Here is a 15,795-nt window from a genome sequence, read left to right as displayed (position 1 = left end):
TCTGCTTCGATTGGCAGTCCGCCTTGCGGATGGGGAGCTGGTGGTAGGCAGATTTCAGGTCCACTGTGGAAAAGACCCGGTACTGTGCAATCTGATTGACCATATCAGATATGCATGGGAGGGGGTATGCGTCGTGCTGCGTATACCGATTGATGGTCTGACTGTAGTCAATGACCATCCTGTGTTTCTCCCCAGTCTTTACTACTACCACTTGGGCTCTCCAGGGGCTGTTGCTGGCCTCAATGATGCCTTCCCACAGCAGCCGAGAGGCCCCAATTACGTGCCATGCACCCCCACCCCACCTTTCAAACCCCCCTCCACCCTCCTTTCATTGGCATAGCCCCCCCGACCCTTGGCAGTGCCACCCTTGAACATGCGCACCCTTGCACTGCCACCCTGACAGTGCCAAAGTGCCAGCTGAGCAGTGCCAAGGTGCCCATATTCTAAAGGGAGGGCCAGGGAGCCTCAGATGTCCCGAGAGACCCCCCCCCCTCCCCCCCCCCCCGGGTGCTGTTCCACATTTGTGTGGACCAATATTGAACAGCACCTGGCTGCAGCATCACTGGAGAAGTTGGTAGATCCTAAGAGACCGGTAGATCCTGGTTTAAATCCTACTTAGGCGCACACCATTTAGTCACACCTTTTTTGGGCGGGATTCAGATTCTGACGCCTCGCGGGACTTCGGTAGATCCCGTAAGGCAAGAAGGCTACCAGGAAGTTCATGAGAGGCCTCTGCCGGCATCTACTGGCCACGTTGCGCTCAAGCGAGAGCACAACGCAGTAGGTAGACTGCGCCCAGTGTCAGTGGAGGGGATTACGGTTAGGTGGGCGAAGGAGTTAGGGTCCATATTGGATGACGAGGTGTGGAGTAAGACCCTGCACAGGGTGAACTCCATGTCCTCATGCACGGGGCTTGGTTTAATCCAACTCAAAGTAATTTATAGCCCACTCCTGACGGTCCAGAATGAGTCGCTTCTTCGCAAGGATGGAACACAAGTGTGAGCGCTGCTCAAGAGTTCCGGCTAACCAAGTGCACATGTTCTGGTCTTGCCCCAAGCTTGTGGGTTTCTGGGCCTCCTTCTTTAGCACCACTTGGCGATTCTGAAGATTGAGCTGGAGCCCTGGTTATTAGTGGCCATATTTAGGATGTCAGACACACTGGAGCTGCAGATGGGCACGGGGGCCAATGTCTTGACCTTCGCCTTGCTGATTGCCCAGAGGAGAGTACTGCAGGGGTGGAGGTCTCCACCTCCACCCAGTGCCTGAGTGAGGTGGGAGATCTGGTGGAGTTCATATACCTTGAGAAAGTCAAGTAAAGTGGAATCAGTTTATGTCATTGGGGTTTTATGTGTGTATGTGTGTGTTATTCTTTTCTGTTATTTGGTATTCTATAAAGTGAATATTTGAATAAAAATACATTTGAAAAAGATTTCTGGGGATGGCCTGTTACTGTCCAGTTTAGTGCCCGAGTGGTACTTAATGTGGTAGAACTTCAAATAAGAGGTGATGAGGGGCTCTGGCTGGCTCTCCAGCTGGCGGTCGAGATCCCGTCATCTCTATTAAATCCAGCCCAGCGAGTGTTGCTTTACTTACCTGAAGTCTCATAATTGCACTGAGGGTACCACATACCTGTAGCTCTCTTTGAGGTACCTTTACCTTCGCAAAAAAGTGAAACAATCATACCAAGCTGATCTGACTTCTGACGTTAAAGCTCGTCATGCTAATCTTATTTCTGCGTAAATCACCCACCTTTCTTCTACTGCGGTAACCATTGCTTCAAATGAACTGTCATATCTCAACAATGGAAGCTTGTGCCCAGAGTAAGTGGAATCAATGAAGTCGGAAAGCCCAAAGTACTTATTGTTTTCATGGTACAAGTTCATTCCCTAATGAGATGCAAAGAACAGAATAAAAGATTGCAACATCATCAAATACAATGTGATCCTCAAAGGATTAAGTATAATGCTCATCTCTTAGATCTACAACTGAACAGCAGTTTTATATCCCCCTCCCATCAGTGAGCTTGGACGAGTCTAATTGGGAGGGGGAAGGGCTGTGGTGTGGGGAACATGCCACCTTCCTGTCTCTGTCTGACAGAGTTGCTCTCAAATGGGCAATTAAAACTTTCTCAAGGGCCTCAAGCCAGTGGTGCACAGGCTGCCACCACACGGGAAACCTGAGAAGCAAACCCAAGGCAGGCTCCTGTGGCCTTCCTCATTCAAAGGCATTTCAGTGTCTAAGCTAATCCCCTTCCCTACCCCTAGCCAGCGACTCCTCCCCACAAACGTGGATAGCACTGTGGCTTCACAGCGCCAGGGTCCCAGGTTCGATTCCCCGCTGGATCACTGTCTGTGTGGAGTCTGCACGTTCTCCCCGTGTCTGCATGGGTTTCCTCCGAGTGCTCCGGTTTCCTCCCACAGTCCAAATCGGTGGATTGGCCATGATAAATTGCCCTTAGTGACCACATAGGTTGGGAGGGGTTATTGGGTTAAGGGGATAGGGTGGAAGTGAGGGCTTAAGTGGGTCGGTGCAGACCCGATGGGACGAATGGCCTCCTTCTGCACTGTATGTTCTATGTTCTTTGTAAACCCTGCCCCCTGCCCTAATGCGCCTGTGGCCTGGATCCCTTGGAAATCTTAGGCCTCTGGTGGGTGCATCACCAGCAGCTACCACCACACCAAGTGCTGCTGCTGGAGAGCAGCCAGCTTCTGATTGGGAAGACAGTGGGCGGGATTCTCTGGTCTCCCAGTTGCACGAGTCTCGGCTGTGCACCGTTCGCTGGCGGCGGGGTTTATCTTCCCGCCGCTTGCCAATGGGATTTCCTATTGAAACCGCCCCATGTCGCTGGGAAATATGCAGACTGCTGGCGGGAAAAGTGAATTCAATGATCAGAGAATTCTGGTCAGTGTTTCTGCGCCCCCCCCACCCCGGGGGTCCTAAATCCTGAAGAAGGCCTGCCATTTTTCATTTAAGTGCCGGGATACAGTGGATCTTCCCCAACAGTGGGCTCCTGCCAGCTCCCCAGCCAACGAGCAAGACTCCTATCAGCTGGATTAAATTCAACTCACTTAGTCTGCCGTGCAAATTATTAAAAAATGAGATAATTCAAATCATTTTCATTTTCAAAGATATGTACTATTAGTGAAAATCATACAAGAAAGGGCCATCTCTTTGCATCAGACAAGGATCTACAGTTATGTCACTTTTAAATCTGCACCATCAGTTGCACTACATAGATTTTGATGGAAAAAGAAAAGCATTACATAATGTCAACAATAAAACAGTTCTCCAATATACAGTGAATCGCTGTTAATGAGAAAGCAATTGTTACTAATAATGCAAATATGACTGAACCCCCATGCCAAATCTGATGTATCAATATCAATATTTTTTAAAATCTATTTCGGGTGGCAATGATTTATCTGTAATAGATTCCTGAAAACATTTTTTTCTGTTAAGCTTTTCTTTCGATCTACTAATCTATACACATGTATATAATGTAATGCTACAATGGAGTGCAGTGCCTAGAGAAAATTGGAAGGAAGGTAAAGTTTGAGAGAGGAAGTGAATGTGATTATTGGCAGAGGTTAGCTTTGTAAAACAGAATATTTTGTGTGGAAATTCACTGTTCCATTGACAAAAAGTAAAAATTACATTCAAAAGTTATTTACTGATAATTATCAAGAGATAAATGAAGCTGGACAAGGCCGTTGTCCACAATCTTTCACAAGAAGTTTGTAATCTGGGTCAAGCCTTCAAGTGCCCATATTCCCTTTAGGAATATCACTCAGGCTGGTTACAGAAGAACTACTGGCTAAGGTTTACAGGCAGATTGTTTGTTCACTCTTTTGGTTAGAGAATGGGTGTACAATATAGGGATCCTGAAAAATCCAAGATAATAAAGAGGTTAAATCCACTTTTATATATTCTGATCTTTTTCGCAACCAACTTAGGTTACCTTCAATAGGTATTATTTTGCTTCAATTTCTTTAATTTTAAGAAGTAACAGCACTTTTTGACAATTAGCAGAGCTTTTTAATGAGTTCAACTATTTTTGCTCCACCAATCAAGTGATTATTCACTGTATGGGGGAATACACAAGCCCAGCCATAGTTTTAGCCATATCTTTCAAAAGTGCTCACCGGCCGATAATATGAATCAAAAGCCTATGCTGATTTTGCTCTCTGCTGCAATTTAGGAAGGAAAGACGGTTAACTTGTTTTCCCCTAATTGTTCTATTAATCCTTTTAACTTAAGAATTCTTAGAATAAGCAAAAAGGTTTATGCTGGTTTATTCTAGCACAATTCAAGATAGTACATATTGCCTATATGACACAGGAAAGAATGAGCAGATTCTTCCCAGAGGTAGAAGATAAATGTGAGAGGTGTAAAGGAGGACCAGCTAACCATGTCCACATGTTCTGGTCATGTTCATGATTAGTGGGGCTTTGGATCTCGGTGTTTAAAACATGATCAAAAGTTGTGGAGTTGGAAATATTACCACAACCTCCTGAGGCAATTTTGAGAGTGTTGGAAATACCAAGACTAATAGAAAGGAAAAGAGCCGAGGTTGTGGCCTTTGCCACATTGATTGTCCAGAGGTTAATTTTATTAGAATGGAAGTCAGAAGATCCGCCCAAAATGTCGACATCTTTGAGGGATGTTGTGGAACTCCTGAAACTTGGGAAAATTAAGTTTGCCCTTCAGTTCGGGAATTCTGGACGAGTTGGAAGCTGTTCTCTTTATTTACAGATCTAATTGTCGCCAACAGGTAAAGAGGGGGGAGATGGAATAAGGGGGGAGGGAAAAAGGGAATGGTTGATTGGAAATAAGAGAAAAAAAATCTCAAATTAGGAGGATTGTATTTTGTTTATTCTGTTATTGATTGATTGTTTGTATCTTATATATATCCTTATTTGAATAAAAATATATTTTTTTAAAGGATGCTGGTTCCTTAATATGTTATCACTCCATTGTAGCAACACTGAAGACTAGTTCAATATTAGCAATGACAAAGATAACGGTAAAATTTACATTGTTGCAGGGTGATGGCCAATGGATCTCATTATAAGGACTGATGTAGGTCTGCTGTGTTTGAAGAGCGAAGGGGAAGGATGTAACTTGGAGTGTTAACACATTCAGTGCTTCTTTCATTTCTTTGCAGTTTACGATTCTATCAGCCAAGCCCAGGAATGGTTCACTGTGTGGAAAAGCTCCCCCACTAAAGTAAAGACAAAAATACAACAGTGAGAGCTAATGAGATCATTCTGGAAATGCACAAGCACAGGTGCCGAGAACTGTCCTCTGAGTGCAGTGAAATGTCACCTTATACAAACAAATCACGTGGAAGTTAGGAACAGAAGTAAATGTTGGTTCATTGCTTAAAGAGTTCAAATATATTAGTATTAAAAGAACTAAAAGTGAATTTAGTACTAAAGTGTCACATGCATTGTATCGATGGTGAATGTACACCCAATCTGAGAAATCCATTTGTCTTTCATTATAACCCAATCCCAAGCGGCTGTGTGGTAACAGTACACACGACACTTTCTCTTCCATGGCTTGTTAGCACTGTTACTGCATCAACACATGTCACAATCATTAATCAAGTTTCCCAAAAATAGAAACCGGTTCAAACAGGGAATGGCTGAGTGATCCCTGGCAGCTGAAATTCAGAAACTTTCCTCTTTTGTCCCACCCTTAGGCAATGAAGTTGGCAATATGATGTGTCTTTGCCTATTATATGCATGATGTGCAAATATATATACAGCAGTTACCACACTCCTTCGCACATGGCCAGATCTATTAATAGCACCTATATTGTCTGTTCAGCTCAAGCCAAAATTCTTTACTATTTTTCCACTGGAGGGCTAATGCATAATTGTTATATTGGTTTGACCACTTGAGGATTTTGAAGCTGCTTGTTGAGAGCTTTGAAAAATATTGCTTATCCAACTCTTCAACACAAAATCTTAAAATAAAAAAGCCACTGTATTGCTGGTACAAACAGTGAACTGACAAGCAATGACAACATCACAAAACTGATGACTGTGATAAAAGAAAAATCTCAGCAATCTTGATCTATTATAGTCAAGACTTCTGTCGTTCCGTGTTCATCCTAGAAAGCTGATTTTGGTCCTTCCCTCCTGTTTATTTCACTATTTTAAAAAATCACTCCCATTGATACAAACCCATTCATTACATTTAAATTCCTTCAATCTTAATCCCATATTCATTCAACATTAATTCCTCATAACTCAAAAAAATTGTATTCAGTCACACTTCCATGACATTAGAGGCACTTGAGGTGTCAATCAAACTGTGACAATGAGATACTAAAAAAAATCAGTCATGGAGCACTACTAATTTAATTACAATCCACTATGTTAACAGACAGAGTAAAATAGCAAGCACTGATTTTTTTCAAACACTAAAGCATTTTTAAAAAATGAATGCCATGACAGCTCCCTTGACAGTTCCAATTAATTCATCCACTTTTATGCACATTCACATCTTCTTTTAACAATTCCAAAGGGCATTTGACCTCTCTGAATGGACACGTGTCCTCTCCCAAAGATGCCCAAGACCATATCCAAAAGGGTAACTTACTTCTCCAAAAGGATACCCAAACTTTCCAATGAACTCCGCTAACTTTAGGGTTTCGGCTGTTAAGCCGTGATCGCGAGCTGAGATCGAACCTGGGACCTCGGCGCCATGAGACAACAGTGCTAACCACTGTGCCATCGTGCTGCCCTATTCCCTAATAGTTCTTGCAATGGTGGTGGTGAGCTGCCTTGTTGAGCTGTTGCAGTCCATGCTGCACAGATACACCCACAGTACTGTTAGGGAGAAAGTTCCAGAACTTTGACCCAGCGACACTGAAGGAACGGCTATATATTTCCAAGTCAGAATGATGAGTGACTTGGAGGGGTACTTCAAAGTGGTGGTGTTCCCATGCATCTGCTGCCCTTGTAGAATTTAGGTGATAGTGGTTGTGGGTTTGGAAGGTGCTATCTGAGAAGCCTTGGTGAGTTCCTGCAGTGCATCTTGTGGATGGTACACACTGGTGCCATTATTTAAGTGCAGAAATGCCTTTTAACTGGCTTTCCAAACAGAGCAGAACCTCGCCATTCAAAGCTCCCGGTGACGTGAGTTCTTAAACTTCAGAATGAAAGTAAAAGCAAATTACTGTGGATGCTGGAATCTGAAACCAAAAAGAAAATGCTGTAAAATCTCAGCAGGTCTGGCAGCATCTGGAGGGAGAGAAAAGAACTAATGTTTCGAGTCCAGATGACCCCCAAGGGTCATCTTTTCTCTCCCTACAGATGCTGCCAGCCCTTCAGAATGAAAGCGTTGCATTTACACAGGACTGCTGCAGCTTTAAAGTTACATTTTTGTACACCAGGTAGACAGTGTTTGTGTAATGAGTAAGCAAAGGTGGGGAAGACTGCAGACTGTAATCATTTAGTTATGTTTAGTAACCATACTTTTAAAAAATTTAAAAATTTAGAGTACCCAATTGTTTTTTTTCCAGTTAAGGGTCAATTTAGCGTGGCCAATCCACCTAACCTGCGCATCTTTGGGTTGTGGGGGTGAAACCCACGCAGACACAGAGAGAATGTGCAAACTCCACACGGACAGTGACCCAGGGCCGGGATTCGAACCCGGGTCCTCAGCACCGTAGTCCCAGTGCTAGCCGCTGCATCATGTGCCACCCTTTGTTCAGTAAACATACTTAAAGAAGGATTTATTATGTTTACATGGAAATATATCCAGTGCTGTAAGTGCTGTACATTTATTTGCACGTAAAACATTAAAGAAAACTGATGAAGTAGCAATGAAGGTTGATGAAGGGAATGCAGCGCATGTGACAAGGTAACACCTAAGTATTGTTTACCAAAACATTAGGGATCAGGAAATATGGGGGCCAGTGTCAGCTTAGCTTCAGGAACCAAAAAAAAACAAGTCTTGATAAATGGTTGTTTTCAGACAGGAGAATGGTAGATCGTGGTTTTCCCAAGAGTCACTGCTAGGGTCACTGCCTTTTGGGCATATGATATTGGAGCAGGGAATAAAATTTGCTGCTGAAACTACAGAGGTTTGGCAAACATTGAGGGTGATACCAATCAACAGCAATAGGACATATAGATAGGCTAACAGAATGGGCAGACAACTTGGAGATGGAATTTAACATTCAGAGTGATGCATTTTGGCAGAGGGATAGGAAGTGGCAATATAAATTCATTGGCACAGTTCTAAATAGTCTGCAAGGACAGAGGGACCATTCATATGCATAGATCTTTGAGAGTCCGCTTAGCAAAGGAATGGGATCTGCAGCTTCATAAATAAAGACGCTGAGCACAAAACAGGGAAGGTCTGTTGAACATGTATAAAGCTCTGATTAGGCCGCAATTAGAGTATTGCATCCAGTTCAGATCAACATGCTTCAGGGAGGATGTGGAGATCCTCAAGAGGATGCACAGCAGAATTACCAGAATGGTTCCAGGAATGAGGGATTTTAGCGAGGTTAGATTTGAGAAGCTGGAGTTGCTCTTCTTGGAGAAAAGGCAATTGAGGGGAGATTTGATAGAAATGTACAAGATTATGACAGATTTAGATAAGATAGGGCAGCCGGTTAGCTCAGTTGGCTGGATGGCTAGCACATAGATCAGAATAATGCCAACTGCACGAGATTCGATCCCCATTCCAGCTGACTTAGACTTGAGACCTGCCTCCTCACCCTGCCCTAAAATCATAGCATAAGATGTGCGACAACCTTCAAAGTTGAGGATGCGACTGAGACGATAAAGTAGAAAAATAAAAGCTATTCCTATTAGATGATGGTACAAGGTCCAGGAGGACACAGATTTAATGTTTTGGGAAAGAGAGAAAGAAACGCTTTATACAGTGAGTGGTAATGATCTGGACTGCACTGCCTACAAGGTTGTAGAAGCGGAGGCTATCAATGACTTTAAGAAGATATTAGATGGGTATTTGAAGAAAATAAACTTGTGGGGTTACAGTGATAGGGAAGGTCTACAAGGAGCAGACATGTAGTCGACTAGCCAAATGACCTCTTGTTGTGCCATAATGACACTCAGAGTTCAGCCATGATTGCCAACTCCAAAAGAGGTGAGGATCACATGGCTTTGTCTCAAAAACAGAAGGAAGAAGTTGTCAGCCTTGATTCACTGGTAGCATTCTCACTTCTGTATCAGTCACTCCAGAGATTTCATTCTGAGGGAGTGTGGCAGCACAGCCCTCAGAATGAGCTGCTAAACGGGGGGGGGGCAAGATCTCGGGACCAGGGTTCAAATCCCACCACGGTAAATGGTGAAATTTTAATTCAATAAGAACAAAGTCTAGAATTAAAAGTCTAATGATGGCTATGAAATCATTGTCGTAAAAACCCATCTGGTTCACTAATGTCCTTTAGGGAAGGAAGGAAATCTGCCTTCCTTACCTGGTTTGCCAATCTGTGACTCCAGATCCACAGCAATGTGGTTGACTTTCAAATGCCCTTTGAAATGGAGGGATGGGCAATAAACTCAGGCCCAGACAGCGACGTCCATATCCCATTCAAAGGACTCCTGATGGCTTCACCAATATTTATCCCTCAAACATCATCACAAAAAGAAAATCGATTCATTGAACTAATTTCCACATGAAGGACCTTGCAGAAACTGGCCAATTTGTTTCTCTTTATTACAACCGCAATCACACTTCAAAAGTACTTAAATGGTTGTGAAGACATTTGAATGTCCCAAGGCAATGAAAGAATGTTGGCCAGTAGGGTTCTCTTTTCCTGGATTCCCGGCTGCGTGGGGTGGCTTCAATGGGAAATTCCACTGCCAGGAGAGAGAATCCCGCTGCCAGTGAACAGCATGCCGCAAGAAACTGGAGGACCGGAGAATCTCGTCCACTTTATAAATGCAAGGGGCAGACTTCCGGGTGCGGCGATGACCAGCTGAGTCGCACATTTCGGCAGCTCCCTGTGAAACGGACTTTTGGGCTCTTGATAGGAGCCCCAACGGCAATTTTGACGGCTAAAAACACTGTGCGGTAAACCAGAAGGGAATCCCCCCTGGATACGGATGGAAACAGGAGGGGGAAGTGGCCAGATTGCAGTGGATCCTTTAGAACAGCGGCAAGGAAGGCAAGCAAAAACCAAGATGGCGTCGGAAGGTGGCAGTTGAACATGGGGCCCTGAACAACAAGAGTTCTTGAAATGCTGTGTGGAAGAGATCAAAAAGGAAATGAAGAAAGAGCTGTTGGCCCCGATACTACAGGCGATCGAAGGGCTAAAGGAGGAACAAAAGACCCAGGAGCGGGAGCTTCGGGTCGTGAAGGCAAAGGCAGCCGAGAATGAGGACGATATACAGGGCCTGGTGGTGAAGACGGAGACGCAGGAGGCACATCAGAAACGATGTGTGGAAAGGTTGGAGGCACTGGAAAACAACGCAAGGAGGAACAACCTGAGGATTCTTGGTCTTCCTGAAGGTGTGGAGGGAGCGGACGTCGGGGCACATGTGAGCACGATGCTGCACTCGTTAATGGGAGCGGAGGCCCCGGCAGGTCCATTGGAGGTGGAGGGAGCATACCGAGTGATGGCGCGAGGACCGAGAGCAGGAGAAATTCCCAGAGCCATAGTGGTGAGATTCCTCCGTTTTAAGGATAGAGAAATGGTCCTTAGATGGGCGAAGAAAACTCGGAGTAGTAAATGGGAGAACGCGGTGATCCGCGTTTATCAAGACTGGACTGCGGAGGTGGCGAGAAGGAGGGCGAGCTTTAATCGGGCCAAGGCGGTGCTTCATAAAAAGAAGATAAAATTTGGAATGCTGCAGCCGGCAAGACTGTGGGTCACATATCGAGAGAGGCACCACTACTTTGAGACGGCGGATGAAGCGTGGACTTTTATTGTGGAAGAAAAACTGGAATGAGCGGGTTATTAAAAGAACATTCGAACAAAGTGGTGGGGCGAATGTGGGGGGCAAAGAGGGGTTTTATGTACTAATCCTGCGATGTGGTAACTTTTCTCTCTCCCACAGGTGGTGATGGGGGGAGGAGGGGAGGTGGAGGAGATGGGGCGTTGGCCATTGGGGGCGGGGCCAAGGGAGAAGCGCGGGCTTGGTTCCCGCGCTATGATAATCATGGCGGGAATAGAGAAGCAGGAAGGAGGGGGCGTCGCACGGTGCGAGCCGAGGTCACGGGGGGAAGCCGAGGTCAGCCAGAGTTTGCTGACTTCTGGGAGCAACATGGGGGGAGTAATTACGCTAGCGGGGGATCTAGCGGGGGGGGTGGGAGGGGGGAATTACTGGGTTGCTGCTGCTGGGGAGAGGGGGGAGCTGGTATGGGAGAGGATGGGCGGGGGGGCACCGCCTGGGGGAGATACAGCTGCGTGGGAACCGGGTGAGGAGCTGGAAAAAGGGGATGGCTAATCGACAAGGGGGGGGGGGGGTAGGAAGCCCCCCAACTCGGCTGATCACGTGGAACGTGAGAGGGCTGAACGGGCCGATAAAGAGGGCACGGGTACTCGCACACCTTAAGAAACTTAAGGCAGATGTGGTTATGTTACAGGAAACGCACCTGAAACTGATAGACCAGGTTAGGCTACGCAAAGGATGGGTGGGGCAGGTGTTCCATTCGGGGCTAGATGCGAAAAACAGGGGGGTGGCTATATTAGTGGGGAAGCGGGTAATGTTCGAGGCAAAGACTATAGTGGCGGATAACGGGGGCAGATACGTGATGGTGAGTGGCAAACTACAGTGGGAGACGGTGGTTTTGGTAAACGTATATGCCCCGAACTGGGATGATGCCAATTTTATGAGGCGGATGCTAGGACGCATTCCGGACCTAGAGATGGGAAAGCTGATAATGGGGGGAGATTTTAATACGGTGTTGGAACCAGGGCTGGATAGGTCGAAGTCCAGGACTGGAAGGAGGCCGGCAGCAGCCAAGGTACTTAAAGATTTTATGGAGCAGATGGGAGGTGTAGACCCGTGGAGATTTAGCAGACCTAGGAGTAAGGAGTTCTCGTTTTTCTCCTATGTCCATAAAGTCTACTCGCGAATAGACTTTTTTGTGCTGGGTAGGGCATTGATCCCGAAGGTGAGGGGAACGGAGTATACGGCTATAGCCATTTCGGATCACGCTCCACACTGGGTGGACTTGGAGATAGGGGAGGAAACAGGAGGGCGCCCACCCTGGAGAATGGACATGGGACTAATGGCAGATGAGGGGGTGTGTCTAAGGGTGAGGGGGTGCATTGAAAAGTACTTGGAACTCAATGATAATGGGGAGGTCCAGGTGGGAGTGGTCTGGGAGGCGTTGAAGGCGGTGGTTAGAGGGGAGCTGATATCAATAAGGGCACATAAAGGGAAGCAGGAGAGTAAGGAACGGGAGCGGTTGCTGCAAGAACTTTTGAGGGTGGACAGACAATATGCGGAAGCACCGGAGGAGGGACTGTACAGGGAAAGGCAAAGGCTACATGTAGAATTTGACTTGCTGACTACAGGCACTGCAGAGGCACAATGGAGGAAGGCACAGGGTGTACAGTACGAATATGGGGAGAAGGCGAGCAGGTTGCTGGCACACCAACTGAGGAAAAGGGGAGCAGCGAGGGAAATAGGGGGAGTGAGGGATGAGGAAGGAGAGATGGAGCGGGGAGCGGGGAGAGTGAATGGAGTGTTCAAGACATTTTATAAAAAATTATATGAAGCTCAACCCCCGGATGGGAGGGAGAGAATGATGGGCTTCTTGTATCGGCTGGAATTTCCCAAGGTGGAAGAGCAGGAAAGGGTGGGACTGGGAGCACAGATCGAGGTAGAAGAAGTGGTGAAAGGAATTAGGAGCATGCAGGCGGGAAAGGCCCCGGGACCGGATGGATTCCCAGTCGATTTCTATAGAGAATATGTGGACTTGCTCGCCCCGGTACTGACGAGGACCTTTAATGAGGCAAAGGAAAGGGGACAACTGCCCCCGACTATGTCTGAAGCGACGATATCGCTTCTCTTAAAGAAGGAAAAGGACCCGCTACAATGCGGGTCCAAGAGACCTATTTCCCTCCTAAATGTAGATGCCAAGGTCCTGGCCAAGGTAATGGCAATGAGAATAGAGGAATGTGTCCCGGGGGTGGTCCACGAGGACCAAACTGGGTTTGTGAAGGGGAGACAGCTGAACACGAATATACGGAGGTTGTTAGGGGTAATGATGATGGCCCCACCAGAGGGAGAAACGGAGATAGTAGTGGCGATGGATGCCGAGAAAGCATTTGATAGAGTGGAGTGGGATTATTTGTGGGAGGTGTTGAGGAGATTTGGTTTTGGAGAGGGGTATGTTAGATGGGTGCAGCTGTTGTATAGGGCCCCAGTGGCGAGCGTGGTCACGAATGGACGGGGATCTGCATATTTTCGGCTCCATAGAGGGACAAGGCAGGGATGCCCTCTGTCCCCATTATTGTTTGCACTGGCGATTGAGCCCCTGGCGATAGCGTTGAGGGGTTCCAAGAAGTGGAGGGGAGTACTTAGGGGAGGAGAAGAGCACCGGGTATCTTTGTATGCGGACGATTTGCTACTATACGTGGCGGACCCGGCGGAGGGGATGCCAGAAATAATGCGGATACTTGGGGAGTTTGGGGATTTTTCAGGGTATAAATTGAACATGGGGAACAGTGAGTTGTTTGTGGTGCATCCAGGGGAGCAGAGTAGAGAAATAGAGGACCTACCGTTGAGGAAGGTAACAGGGGACTTTTGTTACCTGGGGATCCAGATAGCTAAGAATTGGGGCACATTGCATAGGTTAAATTTAACGCGGTTGGTGGAACAGATGGAGGAGGATTTCAAGAGATGGGATATGGTATCCCTGTCAATGGCAGGGAGGGTGCAGGCGGTTAAGATGGTGGTCCTCCTGAGATTCCTCTTTGTGTTTCAGTGCCTCCCGGTGGTGATTACGAAGGCTTTTTTTAAAAGGATTGAAAAGAGCATCATGGGTTTTGTGTGGGCCGGGAAGACCCCGAGAGTGAGGAAGGGATTCTTACAGTGTAGCAGGGATAGGGGGGGGCTGGCACTACCGAGCCTAAGTGAGTATTATTGGGCCACTAATATTTCAATGGTGAGTAAGTGGATGGGAGAGGAGGAGGGAGCGGCGTGGAAGAGATTAGAGAGGGCGTCCTGTAGGGGGACTAGCCTACAGGCTATGGTGACAGCCCCATTGCCGTTCTCACTGAGGAACTACACCACAAGCCCGGTGGTGGTGGCTACACTGAAGATTTGGGGACAGTGGAGACGGCATAGGGGAAAGACTGGAGCCTTGGGGGGGTCCCCGATAAGAAACAACCATAGGTTTGCCCCGGGGGGAATGGATGGGGGATATGGAATGTGGCAAAGAGCAGGAATAACGCAACTGAAAGATCTGTTTGTGGATGGGAAGTTCGCGAGTCTGGGAGCGCTGACCGAGAAATATGGGTTGCCCCAAGGGAATGCATTCAGGTATATGCAACTGAGGGCTTTTGCGAGGCAACAGGTGAGGGAATTCCCGCAGCTCCCGACACAAGAGGTGCAGGACAGAGTGATCTCAAAGACATGGGTGGGGGATGGTAAGGTGTCAGATATATATAGGGAAATGAGGGACGAAGGGGAGACTATGGTAGATGAACTAAAAGGGAAATGGTAAGAAGAGCTGGGGGAGGAGATCGAGGAGGGGCTGTGGGCAGATGCCCTAAGCAGGGTAAACTCGTCGTCCTCGTGTGCCAGGCTAAGCCTGATTCAGTTTAAGGTATTACACAGGGCACATATGACTGGAGCACGGCTCAGTAAATTTTTTGGGGTGGAGGATAGGTGTGTGAGGTGCTCGAGAAGCCCAGCGAATCATACCCATATGTTTTGGTCATGCCCGGCACTACAGGGGTTTTGGATGGGGGTGACAAAGGTGCTTTCAAAAGTAGTAGGAGTCCGGGTCGAACCAAGCTGGGGGTTGGCTATATTTGGGGTTGCACAAGAGCCGGGAGTGCAGGAGGCGAGAGAGGCCGATGTTTTGGCCTTTGCGTCCCTAGTAGCCCAGCGCAGGATATTGCTAATGTGGAAAGAAGCCAAGCCCCCGGGGGTGGAGACCTGGATGAATGACATGGCGGGGTTTATAAAGCTAGAGCGGATTAAGTTCGTCCGAAGGGGGTCGGCTCAAGGGTTCACCAGGCGGTGGCAACCGTTCATCGAATACCTCGCAGAAAGATAGACGGAATGGGAAAAAGAAGGCAGCAGCAGCAGCCCAGGATCGGGGGGGGGGGGGGAGGAGGAACCAGAAGGACTCTCAGGGTTGTTAATATATACTGTATAGTATGTATAGGTCGTTGCTACAGATAATTATATATTGGACTGTTAAATTATATTTTTGGAGAGTGTTACTTGTGACAAGGCAGTTGCCAATTAGGGCTACTTTTCATTTTTGTTATTTATTATTTATTCATTTTTTGTTTATAAAATAGGTCATTGTTATTTGTGTTGTTATAATATTGTGTAAAGGATGCACAATGTACTGTGTTGGTTGACCAAAAATTTTCAATAAAATATTTAATAAAAAAAATAAATAAATGCAAGGGGCAAAATTCTCCCCCAACGGCGCGATGTCCGCCGACTGGCGCCACAAACGGCGCCAATCAGACGGGCATCGCGCCGGCCCAAAGGTGCGGAATGCGTCAGCGTCGCATTCGAAGGAGCGTCAGCGGCGGCCGACAATTTCCCGCGCATGCGCAGTGGGGAGAGTCTCTTCCGCCTCCGCCATGGTGGAGGCCGTGGCAGAGGC

The 15,795-nt window shown here is 47.0% G+C and overlaps 1 protein-coding gene across 7 annotated transcripts in view; it reads right to left on the bottom strand.

Annotated features, from left to right (window-relative positions):
• Positions 1-15,795, bottom strand: part of greb1 (growth regulating estrogen receptor binding 1) — a 563,483-nt gene that overhangs the window by 189,100 nt on the left and 358,588 nt on the right. For 6 of the 7 annotated variants that reach the window (XM_072498792.1, XM_072498791.1, XM_072498793.1 and 3 more), the window contains 2 exons: positions 5,035-5,221; positions 1,750-1,886 (listed from right to left, as the gene is read on the bottom strand). The exons of the other annotated variant lie outside the window; for it this stretch is intronic. In XM_072498792.1, the coding sequence (XP_072354893.1) occupies positions 1,750-1,886; positions 5,035-5,221 (324 nt within the window). The remainder of the gene's footprint in view (positions 1-1,749; positions 1,887-5,034; positions 5,222-15,795) is intronic. 7 annotated transcript variants of the gene reach the window in all.

Source organism: Scyliorhinus torazame, chromosome 4, assembly GCF_047496885.1.
Source record: "Scyliorhinus torazame isolate Kashiwa2021f chromosome 4, sScyTor2.1, whole genome shotgun sequence".
Classification (NCBI taxonomy): Eukaryota; Metazoa; Chordata; class Chondrichthyes; order Carcharhiniformes; family Scyliorhinidae; genus Scyliorhinus; species Scyliorhinus torazame.
Note: the sequence above shows the minus strand (reverse complement) of the source record. Positions and strands in the feature narration are given on the sequence as shown.